This window comes from Puntigrus tetrazona, chromosome 2, assembly GCF_018831695.1.
Source record: "Puntigrus tetrazona isolate hp1 chromosome 2, ASM1883169v1, whole genome shotgun sequence".
Lineage (NCBI taxonomy): Eukaryota > Metazoa > Chordata > Actinopteri > Cypriniformes > Cyprinidae > Puntigrus > Puntigrus tetrazona.
The window spans coordinates 2,450,770-2,466,261 of NC_056700.1; the positions used below are offsets into that span (position 1 = coordinate 2,450,770).

Below are 15,492 nucleotides of genomic sequence, written 5' to 3' on the forward strand. Positions count from 1 at the left end.
TTTTACATTTACAATTTTTATAGATGGAGGAATCATTTTTTCATTTTTGGGTGAGCTATTTTTTTAATGTCATTGTATATATAATTTACAAATGCATTAATAAAATTTGAAGTTATATCTATTAGCATCATTTAATGGTCCTGGCATGACAACAACGAGTTTTATTTTTGATTTAGTGACAAAAAAAAGCTAATTGTTAGATCATTTTAATAAATGCTTTCCCTAACATTAACGGACCTTGATGTAAAGTATCACCTGATAATTCCATTAAGTCACTAACGAATGTTACGATGGCATGCATGCACGAACATACACAAAACGTGTAACTGAATCACTGCATGTTTCTGCTAGTGCATGATCCTAAGCACAACGATAAATGAGGTTTATATAAAGCCATATCAACGTGAGACATCTGCAGCCCTTCAGACGTGATCGCATAGTGATACGCTCAGCACTTCTGCAAGCGCTCACTTCGGCTATCTTTAGCTCTGACACTTCCATACTTAGAGTAAACAGCTTATCATTGGCCAGCGTTTGGTCGTAAACCTGTTACACCATAGATCACTACTTCCACTTCCAGGCCAGAAACATTCTTTTAAAGTTATTCAAAGTTCACTGCGCACTTAATATGACACAAAGTCCAATATTAACCATACAGCGGCGACATAAATGCTCCATTTCGGTGGTAAACATCAGCGTCCTTGTATCTGTTTGCATATAATGTGTCGTGCAAAGCAATTAAGGACGACAAGGTTACTGGAGAAGAAGAACACGCCAAACTGGATCCGTCAACTTTTAAGCAATACAATTTAAAAGAGTTCGAATGGGCGAGGCAAGTCACATCAGGTTGATTGCAGGATATTTTCAGAAGGCGAACGTTACGGTAAACCCCACCTTTTTCGTGAAGGTATCTGCCAAGACTGTCAGCTGAGTGAGGAGTGCATGGCTTTCTAGGAATGCAGAGAGAGACCGACAGAACCCTTGAAAAACAAGAGCTCGACCCGTTTTCGACGCTCCCCCTGCTGGACAAACAAACTCGACCTCACTGGCCTTCGCCACAGGGGTGAATTAATAAATAAACGTTCTTGAGCAGTTATACATCTAATAAAGATTAGCTGCTCTGTGCTTGAAAGGACAACGTAGTAACAGGCCTGAAGCGAAGGGCTAGAACTCGACGGTTTCCTCTGAACTTCCTCTGGAATTTCAAGTATTAGATCGCGTTCACCCTCATTCCTGCATCAGCCTCATTTCAACCTCAGTTTTGTGCGGTTTGTATTTAGTTTGAAGCGTCATTACATTGGCAATAACTCAAAAGGCGTTATGACGGGAACTCATTTAGTTTGGTATATAACTAATATTGTTAACATTTGTTAACGTTAGGTAATGTACAAACAGTGAACGGTACCTTTATTAGTTATTATTCATCTTAGTTGACTTTAAGCAATAAAAATACAGTCATTTATTGTTAGTTCTTGTTAGTGCATTAACTAATGTTAAGAAACACAGCTTGTGATTTTATTAAAGCATTATGCTGGAATAAGCATTAACTAATATTAATAAATGCTGTAGAAGTATTGTTCATTCTTAGTTCATGTTAACTAATGTAGTTAACTAATGCTAACTAACAAAAAAAATAAATAAATTATATATACAGTATATATATATACACATAAATACAGTATATATATATATATATATATATATATATATATATATATATATATATATATATATAAATTATGTATATACATTTATATTTTAATATAATTTTTATATTGTACAGAAATATATTTAATATATATAATATTTAATATATATAATGTTATGTAAACAAAAGCTTTTATTTTGGATCTGATTGTTTCAATATTAATCAATTTATAGACAGATAGATGGACAGATAGGTATAAAGAAACTCATATTTTATTTTATTATTGTATTAATAAAACCCATTTTGGCTCACTTTTGGGTTTGTATTTCTGTTTTGTTTTCTTTTTCTTTTAGTTTTTTTAAACGCACTACGTGGACTTTACGACTTAGTAAGAACAAAACAACTGAATAGCCTTTAGGCCCGCGGCACGTCATTTAAAAAACATTGTTCCTAAAAATCAAGACTTGATGTCAATATAATAGTGTTTATCACCGATTTAGAGAACGAACTCAAACGTTTCCTCAGGTTACTGGTAAACTAGCTTTTTAAGATCTGGTGTTGAATGCCAGAAGGACTAGCAGTGATCATGTCGTGGTACATATTTTACAACTTCTTGTCTATGAACAATGTAGATAAGGTTTTATAGCATCTCTTTTGTTTCTGCGCCTACCTGGGTCAACAATAACAACAAATTTAGAAACGACGCGGGTGGGGAGAAGTTATAATAGCTTTACAAAGAGCCAAAAAAGGTCCTAATTCTGCTTGTTCAAAAGCAAGTAACTCTGCTTTATGAAAAACTGCGTAAAATTAATTGACATGCTACGTAAAACAAATGGCGCAAAATGAAAGAATTAGGTGTAGGCCGTATCTTCTGATGACTCAGAAGTTTCCTTTAGGAATGATTGCAATGAAATCTAAAAAGTGAACTCCTACGCCTCCATGCTGTATGGAAGCACTTGGCAACAAATTGTTTACGGCCCGATATAAATCGTCTCATTACGGTGCTCAGCCTTTTAGGTCAAATTAACAAGGTTTGGGAGGAAGTAAGCGCTGTCATTATCCCGGTGTCACTCCATAATGCTGCTGTGACACATGCTCAAATATGCCATATTCAGTTTTATGGGCGCGTATCTCTAAAACATCATTAAAGAGCACTTTGCTACAGCAAATAAAACAAAGACCTCACGCCACTTTGTTAAATTAGCTGTATTTTGATACACAGTTTGCACATCATCTATTTATTTAAAACCAACAAACCCATTTTGACAAATGGAAGTCTTTGCTTGGTCATTTTGTCGCACTTAAAAGGTCACGGAAGAGAAGTGCGTCAATAAGACATAAATCGCCCTTTGCGTGGTATATAAATGAAGATGCTCCGAGGTCAGGTAACGAAAGACTTCCAGAAGGCACCGCTCTGACTCTGTTTCCAGCCATGAAGGTGGTGCTGCTGGCGGTGCTGTTGGTGTTGGCGGCGTGGGCAGATACGGCCCAGGCCCAGAAAGCTCTGAGACTCTGTGGCCGAGAGTTTTTTCGGGCGGTCGTGTACACGTGCGGGGGTTCCAGATGGAGGCGGTTCCAAACCGAGGACCCCTTAAATGGTCAGTATATATATTTTCAGTCTTCATCCCAGCGTAGCTCCTAGATTCCTGGCGGTTGTTGCTGCTGGAAGAAGACAAACTACTGACAGTGTCTCAGATTAATGACATTTTATGATGTTTTGGTGGCCTGCATGTTACACATGTGATATAATATAATAATATTCTCTGATGGTGTCAACATTCAAAAACTACAAAGGATAAGCTTTTTGGACAATAATTGATAATTATATATATATATATATATATATATATATATATATATATATATATATATATATATATATATATATATATATATATATTTCATATGATCCATCTATTGTCTAAAATGCTCATCTCTGTAAGGTTATGTGAATTCAACAAAGGATAAGCTTTTTGGACAATAATTGGATAATTATATATATATATATATATATATATATATATATATATATATATATATATATATATATATATTATATATTTCATATGATCCATCTATTGTCTAAAATGCTCATCTCGTGTAAGGTTATGTGAATTCACATAACCTTACACGAGATGAGCATTTTGGACAATAGATGGATCATATGAAATATATAATATAATATAATATAATATAATATATATAATATAATATAATATAATATAATATATTGTCTGTCCACTGGGAAAGGCATCAACATTCACATAACCCTACATGGGACAAACATTTTGAACAATAAATGGATAATATAATATGAAATATATAATAGTTTAATTACATGTTGTAATACAACAATGCAAAAATTAAAAAAATTAATGTAATAAAATTGAATGAGGATTACATTTTTTTAAATATTACAAATGTTTTATTATGATTCATCAGAAAATCTCATTAAAAATGTCGAGAACAAACATTAATAAATCTCAGTAAAGAACTGATTACAAATCTTTAGCAATCTAATTAGATTTAATGTTTAAAACAGTTTTGCATGCTCTGATCACATAATCAAGTGTCATTTTTAGCTTTGTAGATAGGAACCATGCAACTTAAATGATGCAATAATGCAATCAAAATGAATGGCTGAATTCGGAGGTCAAGTGTGGGGAAGTTTTTATTTATTTTTATATTTAATTTATTTTTGTTCAGTTATTATCTTCATGACTATTCATCTTCATTTTCTTTCGTTTTTTTTTTTGTTAAAATAATAATAAATAATAAATAAATTTCTAATAATAAAAATATTTTAACCAAAAATCTATGCTGAATTTGGAACAGAACAGAAAGCTATTGCAAAAATTGATTTTATGTCAGCTCGTGTGCGCCACCTGCTGTATAAATGTACATGTTACATTCTGGCATCCTCAGCTCATCCCTAACACAGCATGAACTGTGGAGGAAACAGAAATCACGTACAGCACCTGTCCTTGATTTTACACAGGTTATGGCATGGAGACTGATGCGAGTCACTGGCCTCTGCCGAAACGGATCGAGTGAGACGAGAGGCTCTACGAGGCGCTGCCTCCACGTGCTGTAAAGTGGGATGCAGAAAAGTGATCTTGTGCGCATGTGCTGAGAAACCCTCCCATCGCTCGTCATCTTCTCTGTGCAAAAATGCATTTAAAAATATTATTTATCAGAGGACTTGAATGACAAATGTTCAGATGCTGTTTTCCGAGAAATTCTTCAAATGCAAAACAAAAACATGTTTATTTAAAGGCACAATACTGAACAGAAATTAATTTCTGCTTTTTATAGACATACTATAAGGACATAGCTCACCTTAAAAAATTGCCTGAGCATTGTTTGAGTATATGCATGTACTATATGTGTACTAGGCCTACTGTATATGTGGCCCAAAACATAGTGGGTTTATTAAATTAAATGGTTAGCAACCTGAACTAATGTTTTAAAAAAAATGTTAAATCTAGAAGCAGGTACAAATTCTAGATTATAAAATATGTATTTTTTTAATTATTATTTATAGACCCAATATTGCATTTTTTTTAAAAATATATCCAATATCAAGAGATACCAAGTGTAACATTGAGAATAAAAGCATTTTGAACAAAAACATAATCATGGTTTATCTTTGTCCTTATTTGTTGGGAAAGAGCACTAAATACATTCTTTTTTTTAAAAAAAGATTCACAATAACCTTAAAGAAACAGTATTTCTGGCAGTCAGTGGTTTAACCATCTGAAGTGAAGTCACGTCTCCTGACCATAAAAGCAGTTCTTCTTTGTTCTAATCAATTACAGAGTTCTAAAAAATGTATTAAAGCTTAATGGACTACTTGGATTGAGCTTTACAGTGCACTTCTGTTTTCAAATAGTTTCCAGTTATTTATGTATTCAAAGTGCTTTAACCACCTAGTTGACTAAACATTACTTACAATAAAGGTCTGCAAGAAGACTTAAAAATCCAGACACAAGCTGTATTAAGTAGGTCCCTAATCATTTTTATTGCATAAAAAGAGTATATTCGGTCCAAATGTGACGCTTGTGTCCTTATGAGCTATGCATCAGCATTCATACTGTGATCAGACAAGTCATGTCAGACTCTTTAATTTTCCCCAGTGCAGAGATAGAAGTAAACACTCTACATCCACACAGAGTTGAGGTGAGTGAAGACTTGCAACAGGATTGTCTCCAACCAGTGGATGACGTTTTTCAAAGAGTCAAAGAGATTCACAAAAACCAGCATGAAGAACAAGTACGAGCACTTATTTGAGGGACTCAAAATACAAGAGAATCAAACCCTGCTGAACATGATTTATACACATCTGTACATCGAGAGGAGAATGCGAAGGGGTGAATGAAGAGCATGAGGTTTTACACATGGAGAAAACACCCAGAACACAAAACTCACAAGAAACTCCAATCTACTGCAACAATATCTTTGACGCTTCGCTTAAACAAGGGAAAATAAAGACAGTTCTCACTAAAGGCATCGCTGGAATTGGAAAAACGGTCTCTGTGCAGAAGTTCATTCTGGATTGGGCAGAGGGAAAGCCAATCAGGATGTAGATTTCATGTTCGTGCTTCCATTTCGAGGGATCAACTTGGTTAAAGAGCAGCGGTATAGTCTTCACAAACTTCTTCTGACCGTCTACCCCGAGCTTCAATATCTGGATTCAAAGATTTATGCAGAGTGTAAAGTTGTGTTCATCTTTGATGGTTTGGATGAAAGCAGAATTTCACTCTTTTCAGACACTGACACAGTTTCTGATGTGAACGAGGTTTCATCAGTGGGTGTGCTGATGTCAAACCTTATGAAAGGAGAGCTTCTTCCCTCTGCTCTCATCTGGATCACCACCAGACCAGCAGCAGCCAGTCAGATCCCCTCACAATACATCAACCGTGTGACTGAAATTCAGGGATTCAATGACTCTCAGAAGGAACAGTATTTCAGAAAGAGAATCAGCGACAAGCATCAAGTCAGCAGAATCATCTCACACATTAGAAGATCAAGAAGTCTTCACATTATGTGTCACATTCCGTCGCCTTCTGCTGGATCTCAGCCACTGTGCTTCAGAACCTCTTGAAGCAAGATGATAGCGCAGAAATCCCTCAGACTCTGACGGAAATGTATATACACTTCCTGATCATTCAGAAAAATGTTACGAACCAAAAGTATGATGGGTCAGATCCAAATAACCTGCAGTACAACAAAGAAGTCATCCTGAAGCTTGCTTGGCTTACAAGCAATTGAAGAAAGGTAATATCATGTTCTATGAGGAGGATTTGAAAGATTGCAGCATAGATGTCACTAAGACCTCTGTGAAATCTGGGATTTGTACTGAGATCGTCAAGGCGAAGCTGTGGTTAATGAAAAGTCTACTGCTTCATACATTTGAGTTTTCAAGAGTTTCTTGCAGCATTTTATGTTTTTTACTACTATGTGAGTACGACTATGGAGGTGCTGAGTTGTTTTACATCACTGCATCACTTGTTTAAAGGTGTAGTAGACAAAGCTGTAGAAAGTCAGAATGGCCAATTCGATCTTTTTCTTCGATTCCTTTTGGGCGTCTCGTTGGAGTCCAATCAAGGGCTTTTACATGGTCTTTTGCTCACACTGAGAGCAGCTCCAGAAGCATAAAGGAAATCACAAGGTACATTAAAGTGAAAATCAAAAAGGATCCCCATCTATCAGCAGATAGATCCATCTGCCTGAATCCTCTGTCTGCTGGAAGTCAAAGATCAGACTCTGTACAGGGAGATCCAGGAGTTTCTGACCTCAACGAAACACTCAGAGAAGAAACTTTCTCCTGGACACTGCTCAGCAATAGCCTACATGCTTCAGATGATGGATGAGCTGGATCTTAAGAAATACAACACATCAGGGTAGAAAGAGACTGATACCTGCTGTGAGGAACTGCAGAAAAGCTCTGTAAGTGTTAAATTGTTATATTACACAGTTACATTGCCCATATTATGGGTCTACAAAAGGTCCATATTGTAATTTTGAGAGACCAAAGAGCAGGTTACTTGCATGCAAGGTCATAAAACACATTCATTGTCGTATAATATTTATTCTTACCTTACTTTACTTGCTCTATGACTTGCCTAATCTTTAAATTATAGCCCCTTCTATAATGTGTAGAAAGAATGTGAGAAAATAAAGTGATATAGGGAAATTAATGTGCACGGGCTTTATTTGAGACAACTGAAAGGCTGAGTGCAATTGTGAGCTGTTTAGTGAACTTGCAGATACTTCCTTTTCTGCTGTTCCCATGCAATTTGCTGTATTACCTTCCTCACATGCTGAACCCATTCTTCTCTGGCCAAAAGTAAATATTATTTATGTAAACAGTGATGTGGGGATAAATGTTAAAGGTGAGATGAGGGTGCCTTCTGGTGACTTGCAGAAGTACTGAATGCAGAATACATTTTCTTATAACTAATACAGTCAGAGGCCCGAGACTCCGACACTATCTCATGACCAATTCTTGCATTTTTATGAGGCCGCTGATTTTGTATGATTTCTGTGAGGGTAGGTTTAGGGGCGAGGTTGGAGTGGTCATTGTAAATCCTACAAATTTGCCACTTCATTAAATATGTACAATTTTTTCACAAAAAATACAACCGTGTGTGTTGAATGAATTAGCCACCAAGTAAAATATTTACCAGTTGGGTTTGAAGTTCAGCTGCCATTAACAAATTCAGACTTCAGCAGAAAGATGTAGCTTGAAGTATTATGTTGACATTAAACTTAGAATTTATTTAAACAAATGATTATGACCAGTTGTGCAGTTGTTATTCATGCAGAGGACTATGTTTCCTTTTGTTCTAGGTTTTCTGGCTGTGATCTCCGTGATCATAGCTGTGAAAGTGTGCTCTACAGTCAGCTGACTGCCCCCTCAGAGAGCTGGACTTGAGTAACAATGACCTGCGGGATTCAGGAGTGAAGCTGCTCTGTGATGGACTGAAGAATCCTAACTGTCAACTAGAAATACTCAGGTGTCTAATTTAAGGGGGAGTTCACCAAAAAATTCTGTCTTCTTCTTTGGAACATGGAAAGATATTTTGATTAACATTTCAACAGCTTTTTTGTGAGTTTCACAGTCATCTGATTTGATGTGATTCCCTCCTCTAGATTGTCTGGCTGTATGGTGACAGAGGAAGGGTGCTCATACTTGACATCAGCTCTGAGTTCAAACCCCTCACACCTGAGAGAGCTGGATCTGAGCTACAGTCACCCAGGAGATTCAGGACTGAAGTTGCTCTCAGATCTACTGCAGGATCCAAACATCAAGTTGGAGAAACTGAAGCACCTGTTATTGAGTTCAGTTTAAATGCATTTGTGTTTTTATGTCTTTAAAGTTTGGAACATGGAGAACAGATCAGAATCACACCTGGTCTTTGGAAATGTAGGTGATTGCTCATATACAAACCTTTTATCACACTTTCTTTTATTTGTAATTACAACGAACCCCGTATACCTTCTTGTATGCAGATTCAAGTGCTATCACATTGGATCCAAACACGGCACACACTCAGCTCATCCTGTCTGAGGGCTACACAAAAGTGACATATGTGAAGGAGAAGCAATCGTATCCTGACCATCCAGAGAGATTTGAGAGCTTTGAGCAGGTTCTGAGCAGAGAGAGCCTGTCTGGACGCTGTTACTTGGAGGCTGAATGGAGCGGACAGGCTGTTATAGCTGTGTCGTATAAAGAAATCAGCAGGAAAGGAGGAAGAGAATGTCGGTTTGGACTCAATGACAAGTCTTGGATTCTGTTCAGCTCTGATAACAGATTTACTGCCTGTCATAATAATAAGAGGAGGGACGTACCTGCCCCTTCACCTCTGTCTACTAGAGTCGGCCTGTTTGTAGACTGGCTGGGTGGCTTTCTGTCCTTCTACAGCGTCTCTGACACACTCACACACTTACACACATTTTACTGCACTTTCACTGAGCCTCTCTATGCAGGCTTTTTACTCGACTTGGGATCCTCAGCATCTCTGTACCTGTCGGGAACAACAGGGACAACCGACACACAACTGGGTCAGTTTTTAGAAACTTTATTTTACTTAAATTCACACTTTTTCAGTCTTAAATACAAATATGCTGCCATGCTGTTCACTATATCATTCTGTCCTCTGTGGAACACACAAGAAGATATTATGTTATTGTGTTAATTTACAGTTAAATTAAAAGTTACGGCTGAAGCTAAAAGATGTAGTGTCTATCTATAATAATTTTACTTATTATGTTTTATATTTTTGTACTTGTAAATATATTACATTTTTTTTTTGGTAAAATAGTTGATGATATTTGGTGAAATGTATAGTGTATTTTCATTAAAATTATTTAAAACCATATTTTCATAGACCCCTGTAGCAGAGTTGTTTTTCATTTAACTGAACTGAATAAATTAACATATTGTCAAATATATTGTGATGTATAACTGACAGTAATGAATTACCAAACAATAATGGGTTGAAAAGTTAATAATAATGACTGGAAAAGTTATAAAGTACTTGTACGTTCTCAAAACAAATAGACATCGATTTATTGACTTAATGAGGTATTACACACAATTAAGTATTAAAATTATGACCTTTCAACTTAATATATGGGAAGAGATACATTTTTTTAATTGTTTTTATGAGGTTTTCTTGTTAAGACAGTAGTATTTAAATTGTGTTCAAAATGTGCTTCCACAATATAACATTAAATAGTAGTCAATAATATAGACATAATTACATTAATTAATTTACAGCCCTTAGTGACTTCATTTGAAGCCTACACAAATCTATAACAATATAATTATATATATATATATATATATATATATATATATATATATATATATATAGTATGTTCCTATGTTGCATTTAACTTATCATTATGGGAGATGTTGAGGAACCAGAACTGCCTCATACTTACTCAACCTCTAGTTATTTTAAGTCATTTTAAAGGTCATTTAACTTAAATATGTAGTGTAGATGCCACTGGTTGGCTGAAATCACTCGTCACTAAAAGCCAGCTTCTTACACAGTCATTCAAAATAAACACCATAGACGGTAGCGGTGGCGAAGAGCGAGCTGTTTTTGAAAGTATGCGAGGAGAAATTATCATGCGTTTCGTCCCAAAGGCATCGACTCCCCATGCGCATGTTCTGGTCTCTGATCTGACCAATGCTGATGACGACGATGATCTTGTAGCGGGGAATCATCAAATCTTTAACTCTGGCTTTGACCACCTGAAATCACAGCAACGGAACGCGCTTTAGCATATACCTGTGTTTATATATTTATAATCTCAACATGCTTTTAATGAATAAAATATGCATGCTGCGCAGCCAGTGTTAAATGTGTTTATTATGATTTAGAAAAAAATGACCTCAGAGATGGTTTTGGTCATCTGTCTGCACAGCTCGGGTTCATATTTCTCCTCCTGCAGGTAGCTGGTCAACACGTCCTTCAGAATGTCCTTCACTGTTAACACCGGAAAATGTCGCGCGGGGCCTGCATAAATACATTTACTATGATTTACTGATATAAAACTCAAATACCTGACTCTGGGGCAAAAGTTAGAGGGACAAAATGTCTAACAAATGACCTCTGACTTTCTTTCTGTAAAAGGTTAAAAAAAAATATATATATATATATATAGTCACGTTCAAGGCTTCGCGGAGCAAACACTCAAGACGTTAAATGAACTTAAATGGGTTTAATCCAAAACGGCAAAATAAATATATACAAAAGGCAGGCAGGTAGGTAGGTAGAATAGACAGGCAGGACAAAACTCACGTAGGGACATTGACGATCGGACAAACGGAACTGAAAACACAGGACTTAAATACACAGGGTTAAATGACTAAATTAACTACATACAGCTGATGACAATGACATAATTAACATGGAGGGAAGGCAGGGCACAGGAGCACATGGCACGGGACAAAAACATAAACAAAGAGTCCAGAGACGTGACATTACACCCCCTCCCGGAAGGTGCGTCTCGCACCTAAAGAGGAACAAAAACAAAACGACTGGGAACTGGGGATACAGGATCTTGGGAGGAGGTTCCAGTGGAGGACGGCCCCCAGCAGGGGGCAGACAGACAGGAGTCCAGGGAGGAACAGACGGAGGGAGGAGCCAGGAGGAGACAGGAGGAGTCCGGAGCAGGAGGAGATCCAGAGCCCAGCTATGGTGGTCCACGGTGGAGCCGACGGAGGAGGAGCCATGGAGGAGGAGCAGCCATCGACTCCATGGGGGCCGACCGACGGCGCGGAGCAGATGGTGGAGGAGACTGAGGTGGAGAGCGGAGAGCCGAAGAGCCAGGGTGACGTCGAGGCGCTGGAGGTCCAAGGCGACGCCGCAGGCTTCGGCGACTGACACGGAGACGGGGACGGGAGGACGCGGCGGAGCCAGGCGACTGAGGACTGAGGTGAAGCTGGAGGGAAGGAGGAGCCTGACAGAGCCGGTGGGATGGAGTGACGAGGCGGCCGGAGGAGAGAGAATCGAGGCGACGGATGGTCGACGACAGACCAAAAGCGGCCGGAGGGACGATGGAGCCTGGTGGAGCTGGTGGACTGACGGACCACGGGTGTAGAGGAGGGAGCTAGGGAGCCCAGGGGAGCCGGCGGGTCTACGAGCCGAGGAGGAGTCTGGGTCTCGGAGGCAGGACGGTGAGGCGAGGGATCCTTCAACCTCGATGGCGATGGAGACCGGCAGACCCGTGGCGAGCTCCTGATGGAGAGCTGAGGATGAGCGCAGGGGCTGCTGGGATCCATCGGCGTGGTGTGGCATGGGTGGGAGGGTGGGAAACTTGAGGCGGCACTGGAGGAGCGCACGGGGCGCGGGCACTGAACGGGACGGAGGCGCACGGGCGCGGGCACAGAACGGGACGGAGCGCACGCGTGGCGCGGGCACAGGAACGGGACAGAAGCGCCGCGGCGCGGGCACTGGAACGGGACAGAGCGCGCGTGCGGCACGAGCGGACTGAGCGCACGGGCGCGCGACTGAACTGGAGCCAGACAGAGCGCGCGCGTGGCGCGGGCACTGGAACGGGACGGCTTGGGCGGAACCAGCGGGCTAACGGGACGGCTGGGGCGGAACCAGCGGGCTAACGGGGCGGCTGGGCGAACCAGCGGCTAACGGGACGGCTGGGCGGAACCAGCGGGCTAACGGGACGGCTGGGGCGGAACCAGCGGCTAACGGGATAGCTAAACGGGAACAGAAACTCAGGATACAGGGGAGGTGCCCAGTCTATGTCCAAGTCCATATCGTCCAGCTCCTTTTGCAGATCCAGCAGCCCCAGGTGGATGATCAGCTCATCCTCAGCCGATGTGCCGTGGGCGGAGCTCCACCGCGCCCTCCTGCAGGCGGCTGACTCCATCGCGCGTGAACTCCGTTGCTGGCTCGCGCACCTGGTCTGACGTATACGGCTCGGGTCCTGTGGCGCTCCACGGCTCTGTCGCTTTCTCTGGCGATGGGTCCGTGGTCGCGCGACCCGCCCCGTGTCAGCGGTGGGCTCAGGCTGGGGCTCAACCTTGCGGTGAAGGGATGGGCTAGGCTCTGGATCTGGAGTGGGGCTGGTGTCGTTATCCTCCAGCGCAAACCGTCATTGGCGAATTGCAGGACACCAGCACCCACCCACTCGATGTAAGGGCGATGCTCTCTCGAGGGCCGTCTCCGGACAGCTTCGCTCGTGGGGAGTAGTCGAGTCCTCGGAAATAAAGCGAGCAGAGGAAGCTGTCCTAATAGCGCGAGTCATTCGCGAGGCGAGGAAGTCCATTGTGTAACCTCGAGAGAGCGATCCTCCTGCTCCAGCAGGAGGATGAGGAAGTTGGGGTCGTGGTAAGGGGAATCCATGACAAACAAAAAAAAGAGGGAAAATACGCCGCTAACTTTTAGGTCCGATCGTACTGTCACGTTCACTTTGGCGGGATCGAAGCACTCAAGACGTTAAATGAACTTAAATGGGTTTAATCCAAAACGGCAAAATAAATATATACAAAAGGCAGGCAGGTAGGTAGGTAGAATAGACAGGCAGGACAAAACTCACGTGAGGGACATTGACGATCGGACAAACGGAACTGAAAACACAGGACTTAAATACACAGGGTTAAATGACTAAATTAACTACATACAGCTGATGACAATGACATAATTAACATGGAGGGAAGGCAGGGCACAGGAGCACATGGCACGGGACAAAAACATAAACAAAGAGTCCAGAGACGTGACATATATATACCAGACAGCATAGTTTGGGCCATACAGGCTCTATTACTTTCACAGTATGAGTTATTTTGAATTAGCATGTATGTGTTTACATTATATGTGTATATGTTTATTATCTCTCTATATATAAAAATAGAAATTATACATATAAAAAAATATATAAAATATATTTTTAATATATGAACATAACATTATTTTCTTAAATATATACATGCATGTGTTTGCATTTATAAATACATCAGAATACACGCCATATATATTACGTACACAAAAACTTATTTTGGATTGCCATTAATCACGATTAATTGTTTGACAGCACTATTTTTTTTTTAGTTTTAGTTTTTAGTACATCAAGTAAATCTGAAAAATGTTATTGCTTTTTTTTAAGCTTTTTTGTTTTAGTTTCAACTATAGCAAACATGATTCAGAGTGAGCTTATGATACTAATTTTATGCATAATATATTTTTAAATGTTGATGTTCTTAATATTATTTTGTAATTTTCAGGCAGATAATCGATAACAAAATTCTAATACAGATATTTAAGATGTTTTTTTCCAAGAAAACGTTATCAATGACTACCGGTATGTTTATTCAGTATCTGGCTATTGTTAGCTAAAGGAAACTGGATAATGGAAAGTAAAACCGAAGGTGCAGGAAAATTCATATATACATATATCCTTTCCACATATGCTTCTCCTGTGTAAAATCATGTTGCTGAATCATAGCGAATGGCTTATTTGGTGACAGCAGTAAAGGAGAAGAGACTCACTGAGCTGATAGGTGTTCTCCATCTGCACCACAGGTCGTGGGATATCATCATGATGTCCGGGCTCCTCCATGTAAGACACTGTACTGATAGAGCTACACACAAACACGTGGTCCTTCATCATCTACGCTTTTTTTACTGACACCTTTCAGCGTTATTATGCTGTTAAGGAATAACAGCAACTCACTCCTTGGTTCTGGCAAAGGTTTCTTTAGCTCGGACTTCATGACTGCCCAGAGAAGACAGGCTTCCGCGCTTCTTCAGCAGACGTGCCGCTTTCTCCTTCGCCAAATCAGACATTTTATCGCGGAAAATGCTATCCTACGAAAACCTAAAAGACATGAAAAATACGTTTGCATTGGTTGATAACTAATAATTTAGAAATGTGCAAATCGATAAAATAGAATTAAATGTAACTTTACCCAAGTTTCATCGCAGCGAAACACACTTACCGCTTTGATGCGACTCTTCCACAAACCGGAAACGCTCAGCACCGCCGCCGGCTTGTTGCCAAACGTTGCCTTGACAACAGAGGATTTGGTTTTCTCTTTGAGTGGATCTCCCGCCAATGAGCGACCGCGCGAGTTCTGAGGCGACTATGGCGACGGTTTAGTTTCGAAACGTTAATTATAGCACGCTGACGTCGCTAAGCCACGTTCACGCGAGCGGATTTAAATGCAAAACATTAAAGAAACCTTTTAAGACCACCGAACAAAAAACGTGTGAATAACCTGGAAGGGACCACAGTGAGTTAAAATGAAAATGTAACATTCAACGACCTTTTTTAAAATTAATTTTAAACGCAAAACAAAGAAATAAATA

General features: G+C 39.8%; 2 protein-coding genes across 2 annotated transcripts; one reads left to right on the forward strand and one right to left on the reverse strand.

Annotated features, from left to right (window-relative positions):
• Positions 1–3,080: 3,080 nt before the first annotated feature.
• On the forward strand, positions 3,081–10,453 carry LOC122360901 (zinc-binding protein A33-like). The gene is made up of 8 exons (XM_043261741.1): positions 3,081–3,246; positions 6,190–6,469; positions 6,527–6,644; positions 8,552–8,667; positions 8,804–8,983; positions 9,055–9,077; positions 9,164–9,715; positions 10,434–10,453. Exons 1-8 carry the CDS (start codon positions 3,081–3,083, stop codon positions 10,451–10,453), a joined length of 1,455 nt encoding a protein of 484 aa, XP_043117676.1.
• An 86-nt stretch (positions 10,454–10,539) lies between these two features.
• LOC122358726 (dynein light chain Tctex-type 5) lies at positions 10,540–15,152 on the reverse strand. The gene is made up of 5 exons (XM_043258567.1): positions 15,123–15,152; positions 14,858–15,001; positions 14,674–14,765; positions 11,057–11,181; positions 10,540–10,916 (listed from the first exon to the last, which is right to left on the reverse strand). Exons 2-5 carry the CDS (start codon positions 14,968–14,970, stop codon positions 10,713–10,715), a joined length of 534 nt encoding a protein of 177 aa, XP_043114502.1. The 5' UTR covers positions 14,971–15,001; positions 15,123–15,152; the 3' UTR covers positions 10,540–10,712.
• Between the last annotated feature and the right edge of the window lie 340 nt (positions 15,153–15,492).

Bases quoted from the DNA above. Each gene is read 5' to 3' on its own strand.
- LOC122360901 (XM_043261741.1), top strand. From the start codon at position 3,081: ATGAAGGTGGTGCTGCTGGCGGTGCTGTTGGTGTTGGCGGCGTGGGCA. The intron at 6,470-6,526 runs GTCAAACCTTAT...GATCACCACCAG, and splicing joins TCATCAGTGGGTGTGCTGAT to ACCAGCAGCAGCCAGTCAGA. The intron at 9,716-10,433 runs GTCAGTTTTTAG...ATTAATTTACAG, and splicing joins GACAACCGACACACAACTGG to CCCTTAGTGACTTCATTTGA.
- LOC122358726 (XM_043258567.1), bottom strand. From the start codon at position 14,970: ATGTCTGATTTGGCGAAGGAGAAAGCGGCACGTCTGCTGAAGAAGCGC. The intron at 11,182-14,673 runs GTGAGTCTCTTC...GTATTTATGCAG, and splicing joins GGAGAACACCTATCAGCTCA to GCCCCGCGCGACATTTTCCG. The intron at 10,917-11,056 runs GTCATTTTTTTC...CTGTGATTTCAG, and splicing joins TGACCAAAACCATCTCTGAG to GTGGTCAAAGCCAGAGTTAA.